This window comes from Panthera tigris, chromosome D4 (genome assembly GCF_018350195.1).
Source record: "Panthera tigris isolate Pti1 chromosome D4, P.tigris_Pti1_mat1.1, whole genome shotgun sequence".
NCBI lineage: Eukaryota > Metazoa > Chordata > Mammalia > Carnivora > Felidae > Panthera > Panthera tigris.
The window spans coordinates 89,941,104-89,958,139 of NC_056672.1; the positions used below are offsets into that span (position 1 = coordinate 89,941,104).

The following is a 17,036-nucleotide window of genomic DNA, read 5'->3' on the forward strand; positions in this document are numbered from 1 at the left end:
GGGGCACCTGGATGACTCAGTCACTTAGGCATCTGACTTCAGCTCAGGTCATGATCTCACAGTTCATGAGTTCGAGCCCCACATCAGGCTCTGCGCTGACAACTCAGAGCCTGGAGCCTTCGGATTCTGTGTCTTCCTCTCTCTCTGCCCCTGCCTGCCTCAAAAAGAAATAAAACTTTAAAAAACTTAATTCCTTCGGCTATTTACTCAGAAGTGGGATTGTGGATTATATGGTCATTTGACATTTAATTTTTTGAGACCCCGCCATACTTTCGCCCACAGTGGCTGCACATTTTCCATTCCTCTGCTGGAATCTTCCAGACTGGCTTCTGGCTCTGACTGCTAGACTACGTTTGGCCCTGGACCTTCATATCACAACACACCAGGTAGGTGTCACGGAAGGTGCTAGAGTGTGTATGCCTGGAAGCCATTCCTACATAGGACGGCCGGCAACAGATGAACTGTACCCAGATGCGACTACGGACCACACATATGTATTCCACGCAATCCACACTGAACGTACTCCCAACGGGACTTCCCCTTGGTCAAGTCCCTTAAGTACCTGTGACCACTTCAATGCCTCCCAACACAAGGGCAAGTGGGATGGAGGGCCGGGTAAGTAGAAAGAGACAGTAGTCTTAACCAATTGCAGTTAAATTATCTTACTGTTTTAATTTTTATAAAAACAAACTCCCACGTGAACACAATGATAAGGCACCTCCCAGAGCCTTGCAAAAAGGTACCTGCAATCGAAGGGCCCTGATGTCTCCCATCCGGGTGCTAACCAGGCCCGACCTTGCTTAGCTTCCAAGATCAGACCAGATCCGCCCGTTCAGGGTAGTATGGCCATGGACCCTGATATTTAAATTTTATTAGTGTCATTGTAAATTTGCCTCTGCCTGGCACCTTTGGGAAACCATTTAACTTGGCAACCTAAACTCCATTTATGAACGACCTTTGAAGTTCAGTCGTGTATTTAACTTTGCTTTGGGATGACAAGCTGCCTAGGGAGGGGAAGGCTCCTGGCGACAGTGGGTCCCACTTTCAGCTGAAAAGAAAACTGAAGCCTCTGAATAAACCCCACTTCCCGGGTCCCCATGGGTTGCAGCGGTGGGATTGTGCGGGGAAATTCCTGGACTGGGGAGCGCGTGCAAGGGTGTAGAAGGGGCGTGGCCTCCCTGCGGTCGGACGAGATCGGAAGCTGCTGACCCCGGCTCAGCACAGGACTCCTGGGAAGCTGTTCCCTGCGCTCACGGCCCATCTCTCGTCCTTCGGCGGCCACTTCCCCTTCTTCCGGGTGTCATGGACACCGATGACCACCAGGTGGCGGCGTTGCCTGCGAGGACGCTCTGTCGCCACCGGGTGGTCAAAAGTGAACACTACTCCTTCTCTCCAATTCTAAGGGCGTGGGCAGAATCCAGCCCCCGCCGGAGAGGAGTTTAAACACCTGTGCGCTTCCCAGACTGACCCAGCGGCCCGGAAAGGAATATTGATTCGGGGGCCCACAGTAAACATTTTCCAAAGCCCTCCATGCCCTTCGCTAACACAGAATCAATAACCTCCCAAGCCCAGGGCTCCCCGTAGAAGGGGCTCCCCAGCCGGGACTCAGTATTGACTCATGGGTACCAAACGCATAGGAGTCTGATATAACACACCAATTTATGGATTTACAGTTGTAGGGAGGGGTTCAATCCATATGCCATTTAGGGTCTCCCTTCTGGAAAATGGAACAAACCACCAGAAAACTGCTTGGCGAGCACGGAATGAGAACAAAAGGACGCGAAAACCTCGAAGGAAACTGCATCTCAAGGCGTGAACAAATCTGGAGGATTGTCCCAGCCTCACTGCACTGAATCTTCTTTGGTGATAGCAAATGCACCAGCTCCTGCCAGAGCGGCAGGTCAGGGACTGCCAAGTCCTCACATGCGGGGGCCTTTCTTTCATTTTAGGGGACTCCTGGCTGGGTCTTCCAATTATAATATAATGACATATATTTCACACCCAACTTACAGGTTTTTCTTTTTAAAATATATTTAATGGTCTTTGCAGCCGTTTATGCAGCCTCCTTACATCCTCTAGAGCAATGAAGTAAATCTCCGTTTGATTCAAAAAATCATTTCAGAAGCCTAGGGTACCCACATCCAAGGGGTCCCCTGCCCCCCCTTTTTTAATTCCTCCTAATATTCGCAAATCCAGCCCCTTCTTCCCATTCTCACTGCCGCTTCCCTGGCCCCGGGCAGCATCTCTTGCCTGGATTGTGCAGCGTCTCTGTGGGTTTATCTGAGCGGGCTTCTGCCCTCTCTGATCCATTGTCTACACCACAGCTAGAGTCTTTTACATGCACAAGTCAGATCAAGCCACTCCCGGTATAAAACCCTTCAACGCTTCAACATCGCACTCAGAAAGAGCCGACAGGTTGGACGCACACACTTTTAGGCTCTGTCTGGCATATGTCGACCTCTGACCCCTCCCTCAATGTCCCCCAGTCTGCTCCCTACAGTTTTGTCCTCTGTCACTTCCTGGAATGGGCCATGCTCCTCGCTTCAGGGTCTCCCACAGGGCCGCTCACTTCACGCTCCGCTCCTCTGTTAGGTTCTGAGTAGTTCCCAGCACACGGTAGGCGCTTAATAACTAAGAAACGAGGGACTTCACGCCGCTTTCCGACCCGAGCTCCGGGGTTTTTCTGTGCGTGGACATGAGGAGAACATTCAAAGCGCAATGTCTTCACGCTGGCACTTCCAGGTCCACCTCCCCCCGCCGCCAGAGACTCCTCCCCGGAGCAGCCGGCAGGAGGGTGCGCCGAACCCCACGAAAACCCCTCCGCGGGCTCCAGTCCGGAAATCTACTCAGCGCAGGGACTGTCCGTCGCCGGAAGGCGGGCCGGAAGTCTGCCTCGGGCCCGCCCCCGAGCCGTCATTGGAAGAAGTCCTAGGAAGGGGCGGGGACCCGGCCCAGTTCTGGCTCTTCATTGGGTGAAACCTAAGAGCTAGTAGAAGGGGCGGAAGCTGGCTTCCCCCTGACGCTTCATTGGCTAAAAGCGAGAACTGGGCGGTGTCTTACAGTCCGAGGCCCTCTTGGGTTGCTGGGAGCGGCAAACCGTTGTCCCGCCCCTCGGGGTACTCTCATCATTTTAAACACAGAATTGAGGACCAGACGGTCGATCACCCCGAAACCTTGGGGCCTCCCCTCGGGCCTTTGCTCCCAGAGGCCTCGAGTCTCGCTAAGCCCAGGGATGTAGAGAGACGCGAGCAGCGAAGGAACCCGGAACGATTCTTTGGCGGAACCACTGCGGCGAGGCCCCTAGGAACGCGTGGAGGGCCGGACCGCGACGAGCCGGACCAGACGTGCAGGGATGGCGGCGGCGGACGCGGGGCCAGGGACCGCGGTCCCCGTGGACCTGCGGCGCGAGCGACGGATGGTGTGCGTGGAGTACCCAGGCGTGGTGCGCGACGTGTCCAAGATGCTACCGACTCTGGGCGGCGAGGAGGGCGTCTCCCGGGTGAGAAGCTGGGGTGGGAGGGGGAATCGCGCGGGGGGGGGGGCGGAGTCGCGGGACCTCGGCGGGAGGGACCGCCCAGGGAAGTGTGGTTTCCTTGGTAACGGCGCTTGAGCAGGGCGCTGGGCGGCCAGTGGGCGGGGACTTGCCTTGGAGTGGCGGGAGCGACGGGAGACCCCGAGAGGGGCGGGGTGTCCTTTCCGTCCCCTCCTCCCGGGAGCCGCAGCCTCGGCGGTGCAGCCCGAGCGCAGCTCAGCTGCAGCCCCCGCGGTGTGCTTGGCTGCCCTGTCCTCATTCACAGAGAAGACCCAAGCGCCGCGGATCAAGACCGCTGGCCAACGGGACAGAGGATGAAGTGTGTGGTTAGGGTTAAAGATAGTAATGGCTAGCAACTTCTTCGGTACCAGGCTCAGTTCCAGGTGCTTTACTGACATCCGATCCAAATTAGAACCCTGCCCAGTAGCCACTGACGTTGTCCGCATTTTACAAGGAAACCGAGGCAATTTGTTCAAGGTCTGCAGGAAAATAAGGGAGCTGGGATGAATTCTTGCCTTGTGCAAGGCTCCGGGGAAGTGCTTTTCCGTGCACCAAATATTGACATGTCTCTTCTGTAGAGAGTCCTTAGCAGTTCATACCTGCCTCTTCAATCTGTTAATTGCAGTCTGAAATTGTGTTTTAATGCGTTTATTGTCCTTCTTGGTCGCTTGGCTCTGAGACTGTAAACTGCATGAGAGCAGGACTTGGTCTCTCTTGTTTACTTCTATAGTCCTAACATCCATAACAGTGGCTTCTTCCAAAATACTTGTCAGATGCGTGACTGAATCCTCACAACAATCCAGGGAGTTAGGTACCATTATTCCTAACTTTTCAGATAAAGTTACCAGGTAAGAAAAGCTGGGTCAAAAAACACCCGCGTGGTGCAGTGGGGGTTTGAACTAATGCATGTCTGCCCTCTGAAGTCTGAACTCTTACCTGCTGCTTCCTCCTCCTTAATGAATATTGAAAACCTGTCATTAAGCACAGGATGCCATAGAGGCTGTTAGTCACGTTTTGCTGTTTGATCCTGATTTATTGGCTTTACTGTGGTACTCACAGAATCCTTACTGTCAGTAACCTCAGGGATATTTGTACCCAACTACAGTGAGAGCCTTTGAGAAGACACTGGTCATTGGTTCATTCTGTCGGTGCTTCTTGTGCACGTCCTCTGCCAGATCCATGTCTGGGGTTATTCCCAGCCTCGTGGTCTCATAGGCCAGTGTTGGGCGAGAAGGGATTCCTGAGGGTTGGGCCTCCTTTTAACCTTCTTTCCCTCCACGTTTCCTGAGCACCTCCTAAGGGCCAGGCTGTGTCCTTAGTGTTGGGGAGCCAGCAAACTAGAGAGCAGATGATCTGGGCTCAGTGAGCATCATTGGTGTTTTCATACGCACACAGCTGACACTACTCTTACCCTATGTGGGCGACACGTGCCGAGTGGTTACCCTGACTTAGCAGACTGAGTGTGCTGCATACGTCTGCATACAGCAGTCCTGCGAGGGGGTGCTGTTAGTACCTCGTTTTAAGGAGAAGGAACCAAGACTTCAAAAGGAGGAGTGATACTTAGCCATACTTGCGCTTGTTCCTAGTTGATTCCATTTCCTTTGGACCTGGAAACATTTGCACGGAAGTCTGAATAGCAGGACCCTTTGGAGCAGGTAGTTCCTAGAGTAGGAAGGTCAAGACAAGCCACTCCCCCTGCCAACCTCAGTTCCTCCATGGTAAACTCAGGGATGAGAAGACACCCCCCCACCCCCCCGCCGCAGTCTTGCTGGGAGAGGTGCATGACTGCCCACACCAAACAGGCATCTGAGAGGTGATAGCTTCACTTAACTGGTAGTTATTATCTCAACTTTCCAGCCTCTCAGAAGGGAGAGACGATCCTCATTTTCTCTCCTACATAAAAAACAGATACCCGGATTTGAAAAATGGGTCTTCTGAGAACTAAAAGCTCAGAATGAAACATCAGCTTCCTGGCCCTTCCCTCGTCAGCTGGGTCACCGTCAGGCTTTTGTTGAGACAGGAGCAGCTCCCTGCCAGCTGCTTAGGTGGTCACTGCTTCACTGTCTTCCTTGGCCTTTGCCACAGATCTACGCAGACCCCACCAAGAGGCTGGAGCTGTACTTCCGGCCCAAGGACCCTTACTGCCACCCGGTATGCGCCAACCGCTTCAGTACCAGCAGCCTGCTGCTGCGGATCAGGAGGAAGACGAAGCGACAGAGGGCGGTGCCGGGTCCTGGGGCCCACCCCGAGGTCACATTCGACATAGAGATGCTTGGCATCATCTCCACCATTTATAAATTTCAAGGTAACTGCAGCTTACTGCATTGGCTTATTTCAGGACCTGTGCCCACATTCCTGCAGGTGCTCTGTGGCTCATCCACACAGTGAAGAGGGCCATATATGCTCAGGAATCGGGTGGGGCATGAGTGGAGCGGGACAGTGCAGGCCGTGGACTGTGGGCTCACTGCTGTTCCACCTTCTGCATTCTTAAGAAGAGCTCGATTCTATAGGTAATCTTTTAATTTTTAAGGCCATTATGTAGGGCCAAATAAAGCTGATTAGCAGGCCTCCAATTTTTGACCCTCAGGGTTTTGGAAACTTCCCTAAGGCTTGACTCCCTGCCGGTCTTGCCTCTTGTCTGAAGCCTTCCCAGATCACCTCAGCCCCTTGGGACCTCATGTTCCTTTGAACTCTTGGCCAATTGGGTGTGTCCCGTGGGGCCCTCAATCCAGTTTGCTACCCATAGGGAGCCCCAGTGAGGAGGCAGTAAGGGATGGGATGAGGAGGGCAAGTAAGGAACAGCAAGTCTGTTTGGGTGGGTAGCTTGGCTTCCCTCATCCTCGGGCTCTCGTCCGAACAGTGTGGGGCCCTGGTTCCTTAGGCCCTCGTGGAGGGTTCAGGTCAGGGGTGCCGTGAAGGGGCTCGTTCGCGCACACAGGAGGCACTTGGCAGGTTACTAGCCGAGCCTTAGGAACGTGTGGTTGCAGCTGCAGTTCTAGGAGAGAATCTGACCAGAATAAAGATTGAGAAGGAAGAGGGGGCTAGAAAGTGGCAAGAAACGAAACCAGGGCCTGGGACCCCTGCGTTGGGCATTCTGAACGTCAGTCTTTCCGGTGGAACGTGGTAGTCACCGAAGAGGGCCGTCCTTCCTGGGGCAGGGTCTTCCCGTGATTCATCTTCTGTCTGTGTACTTGAGCCAGCACCCCTCGACTCAGTGCGCGTCCCAGACAGCAGCACCGCCCCACCTGGGAGCTCGTGGGAGGTACAGCATCCCGCAGCCTTCCGCAGGGTCCCCCGTGAGGCATGTGCACGTTACGTTTCAGGAAGCATTGACCCAGACCGTAGCCTCATGTCCCACATAAGCCCTCAGCCCCTCCGCGTGAGCCCAGGTGCGCGGAGTCAAGTGCACAGAAGTTTCCGGAAGGGTGTCCTTTTGGCTCCCGCCAGCGTTGCCTGGCAACGCCCACCGCACGGCTCCCTCGACGCCTCCTGAGAAGACGTGGGTGTTGGTGCATAGCAGCTGCCAGTTCCTGGGAGGGGGTAAAAGGGTGCCCGCCGTCTGGCCCCCTCTCTTTCCAGGAATGTCCGACTTCCAGTACTTGGCTGTGCACACGGAGGCGGGCGGCAGGTGCGTGTCTATGTATGACAAAGTGCTCATGCTAAAGCCTGAGAAGGAGAGTTTCTTCCACCAGGAGCTGCCGCTCTACATCCCCCCGCCCATCTTCTCTCGGCTGGACACCCCGGTGGACTATTTCTACCGACCGGAGACACAGCACCGGTAAGCCCCGCCCCCGCCCCCACCCCCACTACGGCGTCAGGGTTCAGAGCAAGGGCCCTGCGGTCACAGGGCCTGGGTCTGAGGCTCACGTCTGCCGCTCGCGAGTCAGGCAGCCAACACTGCCGGCTTCGCTCAAGCCCGTGGCTCCAGTGCCTCGAGACGCAGAGCAGCCGGTGACTGTGCCCCAGCTGGAGGCCTCGCTCCGAACTCCCCGCACCATGGAGAGCGAATCAGGATGTCACCCTCAGCCTTGAAGTCCCATCCCCAAAAGCATGAAACACTTAGAAGGGTGAGTGCCTGGCAGAGTTCGGTAGAATAAGCAAGTGACCAGTCCATTCGTAGGGAGGTGGCTAATGGAATCACAGCCCTTCTGTGCCAGGGAGCACCACGTGGCCTCAGACAGCAGGCTCGTGGACTGATGTGGCACTTGCCCAGGGTACCTCGCTCTGTGAAGAAAGCAGGCGTAGGAGCACGTTCTATAGCATGAAAGTAAGCTGTGGTATGATCATAGAAATCTAGAAAGATCTGGAAGATTGGGCCCAGAGCAGTTATCTCTAGAAGGTGAGAGAATGTTCTTTCCTCACTAACTCTTGCCATCAACAAGCACTGACTGCCTGTTGTGGCCCGGGGCGCTCCTCGGAGCCTGCGTCAGCGTCAGCCGAGAACAGCACAGCACATAGGAGGTCCTGTGCTGGGCGGGGCCGGGAGCTGGATGGAACACAAGCAGATGATGAGTGAGCAAGGGGCCCGTGGCCTGGTGCACGTCTCAGAGGAGATCAAAGGGGTGTGGGTCATAAGGGGCAGTGAGTGGGCTGAGGGCTGGGGGCCCCCAGAGGGGCTGACATTTGAAACAGACCTGGGCGATGACACAGCTGGGTAGGTGAAGATCCAGGGAGAACGTTCTAGAACAGAGGATTGGCACATGCAGAGTGGTCGCAGAGTGAGCCTGGGCGCGTGGTAGGGGTGAGAGTCTCATGGGCCATGGTAAGGGGCCTAGATTTGGTCCAAAGGAGAAGGTATGTTCTCTTCCTTTAACAAAATACGGAGAGTTCCAGACATAGCCCAAAGTAGTGAGAATTGTCTAGTGGAGGCCAGGCTGCGGCAGCAGCTTCAGCGGCTGGCACCGGTCTGCTGCTTGCCCGAGCTCAAGCCCCAGCCCGGCAGCGCGGCCTCGAGAACGTACCCTGCGTGCCTCCTGCGGGGAAGGGCTTGTTTTCTTACACGACCCTGCTGAACCTGCCGCTCTGTCACCAGAGCGAGGAGCCTTCCATGTTCCCCAGCACCTTCCGGCCCGCTCGCAGTCTCCCCAGCCAGAAGCGGGCCACGCGGCAGCCTCTTCGCGGCCCTTGGGCCTGTTGGATCTGTAGCCCCCACTCCCTCCTGACCGCAGGAGCAAGTGGTGGTTAGATGGGCAAAACGTGACAGAAACGTGGAGGCGGAAAGGGTCAGCCGTGCCCTCCCGGCCCGCAACCCTCCACATGGGATGATGGAGTTTTCCGTGTGTGGGTTCTAGTCGGCTGTCCTCGGCACAGGAGTTTTAGGGGAGAGACCATGTGCATATTTCTGAAACGTTCTGATTATTTTTATCCCCCAAGCATTTTACTCTCAGAGTCAGAGACGGACAAAATACACAGAAGAAGAAGATAGGCCCTCTGCACTGCTGGCCCTGGCTGGCAGTGGCTGAGTCACCCTCTGTCCCCTAGGGCCAGTAGGCAGCTGCTCTGAAGCTTCTGACGGGGTGATAAGGGAGGAAGGCTGGCCGCCATGTGGTTTATCGATTTTCCAGCAAATGGAAAGAACCTGCCTTTCTTCCCAGGGCCCCCATCGATCTTTCTGCCCTGCTGGCCCCTCTGTGGGTCCAGGGAGGTCCGGCTTCCTACAGGACGACGGGCAGAGGAAGGCTGGCCTGACGGGGGTCCCTCGTCCTTGAGGAAGTTAGCAGGGAGACCTTTCCCTGTGCCGACGGACCCCGGCGGGCAGCCGCTCCTTGCTGTGCTCTGGCGGTGGGCTGCCAGGGCTGGAGTGAGCCTTCCCTCTTGGGAGTGGTCAGGGTCTCGAGGGGTAGCCTTGAAAAGCGGGTAATGTTGTACCTGTTCGGGATGGTTCCTAATGGAGTCATGTTACAAAAAAAGGCACAGACTTGCTCCCGTCTTTGTGATTGTGTTTTCCAGTGTGAAAAATCACCTTGTTTTTTGTACACTTGTACACGAGTACACCTTGTAGTCGTGTAGAAAATTAAGGTAAAATGGAAACAAATTTAAAAGGTAGCAATCACCTGAATGAAAACCTATGATGTCCGGGCACACTTTAAAATGTATTTCAGAAGAATCTCGGGGTTTGGGGTGAGGGACAGATGCGATGGCAGTCACTGTTGGAGCTCGTGATGGATTGTGGGGCTTCTGGAGGCTGTTCTCCCTGCTTTCGCCTAGGCTTGACATCCGCGACCTCCCCCCTCAGCGACAGCCGGGCCTGGTGCCCAACGAGAGACCTGAGCGGACGCGGCGTTAGAATGCTCACTCACTTCCAGCCTCTGTGCTGTATGATGGTAGTTCGGTAACGTCCGTCTTCCCTGCACCTGCCTGTTGCAGAGATGCTTCTGGGCCGAACGTGCTCTTTCGGAGGGAGGCAGGACAGGCGTCACCGGGCCCCTGGCCAGCCTCCCCGGCTGGGCGTCCCGGCTCTGTCCGCACGAGCTCTGACTCCAGGCGGCTTTCTGGCTGCTGTCGGTTACCTCGTAGGAAATTGGTTCCTTCCTCGTGGAATTGTTTTGGGGTTAAACGAATCATAAAAGCGTGGCTGTTGCCTGACAGCTGATCAGCCGTGTCCCGAGTGGCCGCGCCTTTCCCTGACCTCACTGCTCCGCCTGACGGGCGGGCGGCGGGCGTCACAGCCCGGGGGGCTCCCTGCCTGGTCCGGTCAGGCCGGTGCCTGGGGTCTCCTCGGCACTCGGGCCCACGCCAGCTCTCTCTGCCCCAGGGAAGGCTACAACAACCCGCCCGTCTCAGGCGAGAACCTGATCGGCCTGAGCAGGGCCCGGCGCCCCCACAATGCCATCTTCGTCAACTTTGAGGAGGACGAGGTGCCCGTGCGGCCCCTGGAGGCTGCGGTGCAGACGTGGAGGCGGATCTCCACCAACCCGGTGGACCGGAAGGTAGAGGAGGAGCTGAGGAAGGTGAGCTCGGGGCGGCCTCTGCATGGCCCACCCCCCCCCCCACCCCTCATCATTTTGCCTTCGGCCGTGCTGACTTTTTAAAACCGGTTCGTCGGCACGTGGGAGCTTTTCACCTCCAGATGTCACACGTCAAAGCCATGCCGGCACAAGCCGGTTCCTTGGGGGCGCTAAGCAATCGGTACGTCGTCTGCTTGTGACTTCACGGTGGAGCCCGGGTTTGGGAAGCTTTTGTTCATCGTTGGAGCAAGAAACCACATGGAGCCCCTCCTGTGCTTCATCCCCAGCATGCTGGAGGGGACCGAGTGGCCTTCCGCCCGTCCCCTGGCTGGCGGGTCCTGGGAGAGCCGTGGGGCCTCTCACTCCTGCCTCTACAGGCACAGACGGCAGGTTCTCAGTGAGACCACGTTGCTGCTGGCCGAGGCTCACCTCTTCCCTTGCTGAAGCAGACTGTTCCCTTGGGGTTTTTTTCTTAAAGAGACTGTGTGGACACCTTTCTAGCGGTCACTGGTCGCTGGAGGCGGTACCTGGGGGACCACTGTCCGAGGCCCTGCCGTGTTCTCTGGACACAGTCCGATCTGCAGCCTGGCGTAGGGCGCTTCCAGCCCTGGCCCTGCCACGCACCGGCCACACCGGCCTCCCGCGGTCCTCTCTTGGGCCCGGCCGTCCGCTTCGGCCTTTACGATAGCCCAGCTCAGGCTCCACCCTCTAGGCCGGAGCTGCTTGGGGTCCCAGAACGCTGGCGTGTCCCCCTCTTGGCCCTGCCCTGGCTTCTTTGTTCATCTGCCTCCCCCACTGCCCTGTGAGCTGCATGAGGACAGAGACCGTGTCTTTCGTGGTCATTTCTGGACACGGAAGTCCGGAGGTCCTGCAGCCACACCTGACCTGTGCTGGGTGTGCAGGACCCCACCTGTGAAGGCAGGGACAGTGAGTGGGTGCGGCCGGGCCCAGAGGCTGCCGTGTGCTTGTCAGCAGCCGCTCTCTGCCAGCTCCTCCCCCAAAGGGTCTGCTGGGGGCTGGGCCAGTCCGGAGAGGCAGAGCCGGTGGGGGGGAGGGGCGGGAGGCTGCTGGTGTTCATCTCGGTCTCTGCCTTGACCCCCCCCCCCCCCCCCCCCCCCAGCTGTTTGAAATCCGTCCCATCTGGTCACGTAACGCTGTCAAGGCCAACATCAGCGTCCACCCTGACAAGCTCAAGGTTCTGCTGCCCTTCGTGGCCTATTACATGGTGAGTGTCTGCCCAGCCTGGCACCTTGGGTCCCGCCAGGATTGCCCTGATCTCTGCTGTGACCTCCCAGAGCCACGGCAAAGCTGGCGGCTCTGTCCTGGTGCCCCCGGGAGGCCTGTTACAGCCCCAGGCAGGTCCCCTACAGCCTCCTCAGCAATGCTAGCCGTCCCTCTGCGATCTTAGGATTAGAGAGTAATCGCCTAACTTCTGAATAAAGGGATTGCATGCTTTTAAACGATCTCACATCGAGAACCTTCTAAGGACCAGGCGCTGGGTTAAATGCTGTGTACCTGTTACATCCTTTGTTCTTCCCTGGGGGTGGCAACAGGATTCCCTTCTTCCTCTGAGGCAGAGCCAAGGCTCAGAGAGGTGCCTCGATGTGCCAGGGTCCTGTAGCCAGCACGTGACACAGCCCCTGGGACCCCAGCCTGTTGGGCTGCAGAGACCAGGCTCCCTAACCACAGGGCCCCCAGCCTTGGCTCATTCTACCCGGGGAAGAGTGGGGTGGGGGTGGGGCAGACCCACCTTGGACTCGGTCCAGGAGGGCACGGAGATGAGGTGTCATTACTGAGGTTGCCAAAGGTGCCGGAGGAAGGCGTCCTACCTGCCGAGGGTCCCCACATGGAGCACTGGGAGGCAAGCCTGAGATGTGACCATAACAGCGATGACAGATGGGGCACGAAGAAGGCTCATCCCTCCTGTGCTTGGACCCCAGACTTCAGAGAGTGGCTGTCTGTCTCTTAGCATAGGCTTTCTAGACATAAGGGCTTCAGGAGTACTGTTTGGGGACAGTATATCCTGTCCATTAGGATGGCAGTAACATTTATTGGGCACTTAGTATGTGCCAGGCACCGTGGTGAAGGCTCCCGGGTCATCATCTCATTTAATCGTCACAGAAACAATGGAAAAGGGGGCTCCTGTCCTCTCGAACAGGAAGACCAAGTGGCCTGCCCAAGGTGACAGAGCTGCACCCGGCAGAGCCGGGGTGGAGTTCCAGAGCTGTGTCCCCAACTCATGTCCCCCCAGGCCTACATCTCTGAGGGAGCCAGGGACCAGCCTTGGCCCCACCCCACACTCCCGCCTTTTGTCCCCAGATAACAGGCCCCTGGAGAAGCCTGTGGATCCGATACGGGTATGATCCCCGAAAAAACCCAGATGCCAAAATTTATCAAGTCCTTGACTTCCGAATCCGTTGTGGAATGAAATACGGTAAAAATTACTAACACCTTGGTTTTCTTTCTCTCTCTCAATGTCTTTTTTTCTACAGCATTCTCTTCTGTAATGGGAATGTATCCCTATGGCGAAGATAAAAGTCTTTTCCTCCTGGGTGAGATCTCTGCAGAATAGCAGAGAGATGGGGATCCCAGCCTGGGTCCCAGCTCCACCATTGGCCTTCGAGCCGCTAAACTCGTTCTTCGTGCACTCGGTCCCTCCACCTGTTATGGTTCCTGCGGTGGGGGCCGGGCACCCAATACCGCCTGGTCCCCAGGCCTGCAGTGAGGCAGCGCACGCAGAGCGCCAGCACGCAGTCCCGTGTGGTCGGTGCCGTAAGGGTGGCCGCTGGGGCCTGGGGGCCTGGAGTCCCCTTCTCAGGAGCCGGCCCCAGCGAACCCTGGTGCGCGACTAGCGCAAAGCCACTTCTGATGGCCAGGAGGGCCCTGCACCCGCATGCACCCGACACGCCCTTCCTCGTCCGCAGGTTACGCCCCGAGTGATATGCCTGTCAAGGCCAAGCGCAGCACCTACAACTACAGCCTCCCCATCACTGTCAAAAAGATGCGTAAGTGCCCCGGCTCGCCCTGTGGGTCAGGCTGATTTGCCCTCACGGAGACGCTGAGGGAGGTGGGCATCAGCATGCTGGGGTGGGGTGGGGTACGGTGGGGCTTCCCAAGGGGCCAGCGCTCCGGGAGGGGTGGGGAGAAACGTCCTCCCGGATTCCAAAGTATTGTTGCTGTCCCCTTGCAGCCAGCCAGCTCGTCACCATGCATGACCTGAAGCAGGGCCTGGGCCCGTCGGGGACAGGTGGCACGCGGAAATCGACCTCTAACAAGTACAAGCTCAAGGTGGGTGCCCCTGAGCCCCAAAGGAGAGCATCCGCCTGCCCGGTTGGGGGTGCAGTGGACCGTGGAGAGGAGGCACCCCCCTCGTGCAGGCCACGTGCGCACACACACGCACATACTCTCATCTCCCGGGTCGAGGCCACCAGGAGGGGCTTTGACCGAGGCAGCTCTTCCCACTTGGTGCCTCTGCACAGCTCCCAGCTTCCAGGATGGCCTTGGGGAGCACAGTGAGAGCTCAGGGTGTGAGCCGCCCTGCCCCGGGGGCCTTGACCATCTGGGCAAAGAGGCAGTGGCCGGTGTCAGCGGGGAGCGCAACACCGGCAGCTGTGTGTGGCTGCCCTTTGTGAGCCCGCTGCGGGGGGGCTCGTGGGCTTACGGGGTCCTTGGCTCACCGGACGTGGGATTCCGTGGGCCTCCCGCCCACTCGGGCTGCTGTGAGTCGCACCCCCAGCCTCGGCTCAGCTGTCTCGTAGGGGACACGTGCCAGGGGCACGTGCAGCAGAGGGGGAGAGGGCGGGCAGTGTGCAGGGCAGCAGAACAGGACCGGTTGGTAGGAGGCGGTGAGGAATGAGGGCGCACCGCGAGGGCCCGCGAAGCTGGCGCGACAGCCCGCACCGTACCGCGGCCGGCCGCGCAGGCGGCTCATGGTCGCGGAGGCCGGGGGACCCCTCCTGGGGAGTCGGAGCCTCTGCGCGCCTACTCCCGGCCTCTGGCCTGTCTGCGCCGCCTGAGTCCAGGGGAGGAGCCAGGCCCGCCGGGTGTGGACTGGCCGGGGAGAGCTCCGACCCACCTTCCCGCCCTGTCCTCTCCCCAGGACTCGGTCTACGTCTTCCGGGAGGGGGCCCTGCCGCCCTATCGCCAGATGTTCTACCAGTTATGTGACCTGAATGTGGAAGAGTACGTACGTGAAGGGGCCCTGAGACGCCAGGGTGAGGAGGGCGGGGCTCGGGACCAAGGTGTCCCGAAGCTGTTCCGCGAGGCCCGTCTCGGCGGGAAGCCCCGCCCGGGGCGGTGGGCACCACGGGGCTCCCGCGTCAGCCTGGCGGCCGCCGGGGGCCATTTCCAGGGTCCGCCTGGGCTGCGCCTCTGAGCTGCGGTGCCGGGCTGGGCGCCGATGTGTCTTGTGGTTGAGTCTCGGGCCTCTCCCTCCTCTGCCCCCGTGGAGGTCTAGGACCCGGTGCCTGATCCTCCCCAGCGGACCAGAATCCCAGGAGCCTTTCACCCAGTTCTTACGGTGTTTAAAGAAGGGGTGGGGGGAGCTGGGATGGGAAGAGACGGGAGCACGTTAGACACGGCCTGAAATCTGGCGAGGGCCGGGGGTTCTCACAGGAGAGCGTGCGCGGCCGCATCCCGCTTTGTGCGCACCTTGGGGTCGGGGGCCACGCCGGTTAAGGACCTTGGCTGGGAGTGTCCAGCGTCCCGTGGGTGTTTGGTCCTATGCTCGCGCCCCCGCGCGGCCGTCCGAGTGCTGTTTTTCCAGGCACGGCCCCACCTCTGCCAAACCCTTAACGGCACCTGTGGGCAGAAAGCCCACCCGAGACGCCGCGTCCTGACCCCCAGGTTACAGAGAATCATTCACCGCAACGACGGGGCCGAGAACTGCTGCACGGAGCGAGATGGCTGGTGCCTCCCCAAGACCAGCGACAACCTGAGGGACACCATGTCCCTCATGATCCGGCAGACCATCCGCTCCAAGAGGCCTGGTGAGAGCCGATCGGGGCAAAGGGACGCCCCGCTCTGGGGACAGAGCAAGTCTCCCTAGCGGACCCATCCCCCAAGAAATTGCACCCGGGTGGAATCGTCCCACCCCCCGCCAGGAGCCGGTCCCCCGGCCTGCCCTCCAGGTCTCCACGGGTGGGCGTCACGGTGCTCAGCCTGGGGGCTAAGGCAGGAGACGGGCCCGGGGGACCGGGCTGGAGCAGGGCTGGTGCTGCCATCGGAGCCACCGCTTTGCGCCCTGACGCCACCCGCCCTCTTCCAGCCACGTGTGGGCACGTTCGGCCTGTCTTCTTGCACTCGGAGAGCAGGGGCAGTGGGTGTGGGGGGGTGTGAGGAAGAGGAGTGGGCGCTCCTGGTCTGCAGGTGTGATGAGGGGCGGGGGAGAGTGAGCACGGCTTCCTCCCAGACCATCTGTGCTCCACGGAGCTGATGGGAGCAGGGGTCTCGGCCCCGTTTGGGACACGGCCTCTCGGAGAATCCTCCCGAGGCCGCGGACCTTCTCCCCAGAGAAAAGCACTCACACAAAATGTCCTGTGCATTCTCGGGGTCCCTTGGACCCGTGAAGCCACCTAGCCTCCTCCGGGGGTGAGTGGTTTTCAAAGCCCTTGGCCTCATACTCCCCTGAAGCGCTTGTAAAACTGCAGAGTGCCGGTCCCCCAGCCCCCCGCGCCCCCCCCCCCAGAGCGGCTTCCCCAGGGCTTGAGCCCAGCCGCCCATAAGTGTCAGTAGGCCTCCAGGAGCCTGATTGCTGGTCTGGAGGCCGGGACCGCCAGTAGCTGGGCTGGGGGACACCGGGGAAGCCTGTGCTGGGACACACACGGCCTTGTCTCCCGGCCCCAGCTCTCTTCTCCAGCCCGACCAAGGCTGATGGCGGGAAAGAACAGCTGACGTACGAGTCTGGGGAAGACGAGGACGAGGAGGAGGAGGAGGAGGACTTCAAGCCATCCGACGGCAGCGAGAACGAGATGGAGACCGAGATTCTGGACTACGTGTGACGTAGACCTACAGCCACGGCTGGGCCTCCTTGATCAGACGAGACTGGTAACGGTGCCAGGACAAGCCGTGGCTCCCCAGTGCTGCCCACAGCAACCAGAACGGCCCTAGGAGACCCCTCAGAGGAAAGCTGGGACCCCGGCACTGGGTGCCATTGACCCTGGTCCTGCCCACCTGCCCCAGACACCTGCTGCTCCGGGATGCCCTCTGGCCCGGGGTGCCTGGGGACACCTCCAGAGGTTGTGACCTGGTTCTGTGCAGCCGTGAGCCAGCCCAGTGTCCAACGGGCTGAGCCGATGGCCACCACCTCTCTATGGCCGAGAACAGCTGGCGGTGGAGACGATGTGGCCTGAAGACGCTGCTCTTGCCTTGGAGGTTATGACCGATGGCAGTCATGGTCCTGGCGTGAGGAAGCTGTTCCGCGGTCACAGACGGGCGAAGACGGCCCTTGCGTTTGGATCCCATCCGCCTGGGGCCCAGCTGGAATCGTCCCGATCAAATACACTTTCCCAAGGAGTCTTGGTGTCTCAGTAGAGGGCGGGGGGGGGGCGGCTCGGAGC

General features: G+C 59.0%; 1 protein-coding gene across 2 annotated transcripts; it reads left to right on the plus strand.

The window, feature by feature from the left end:
- The first annotated feature begins 3,013 nt into the window (after positions 1–3,013).
- Positions 3,014–16,992, plus strand: GTF3C5 (general transcription factor IIIC subunit 5). Of its 2 annotated transcripts, none has more exons than XM_042964152.1 (11): positions 3,014–3,499; positions 5,618–5,837; positions 7,112–7,310; positions 10,287–10,482; positions 11,600–11,704; positions 12,799–12,913; positions 13,404–13,484; positions 13,670–13,767; positions 14,579–14,665; positions 15,325–15,467; positions 16,324–16,445. In XM_042964152.1, exons 1-11 carry the CDS (start codon positions 3,353–3,355, stop codon positions 16,349–16,351), a joined length of 1,419 nt encoding a protein of 472 aa, XP_042820086.1. In that variant the 5' UTR covers positions 3,014–3,352; the 3' UTR covers positions 16,352–16,445. The 2 variants fall into 2 exon arrangements, with proteins under 2 accessions (XP_042820086.1, XP_042820085.1); XM_042964151.1 differs by having other exon boundaries at positions 3,017–3,499; positions 14,579–14,661; positions 16,324–16,992.
- Positions 16,993–17,036: the final 44 nt, after the last annotated feature.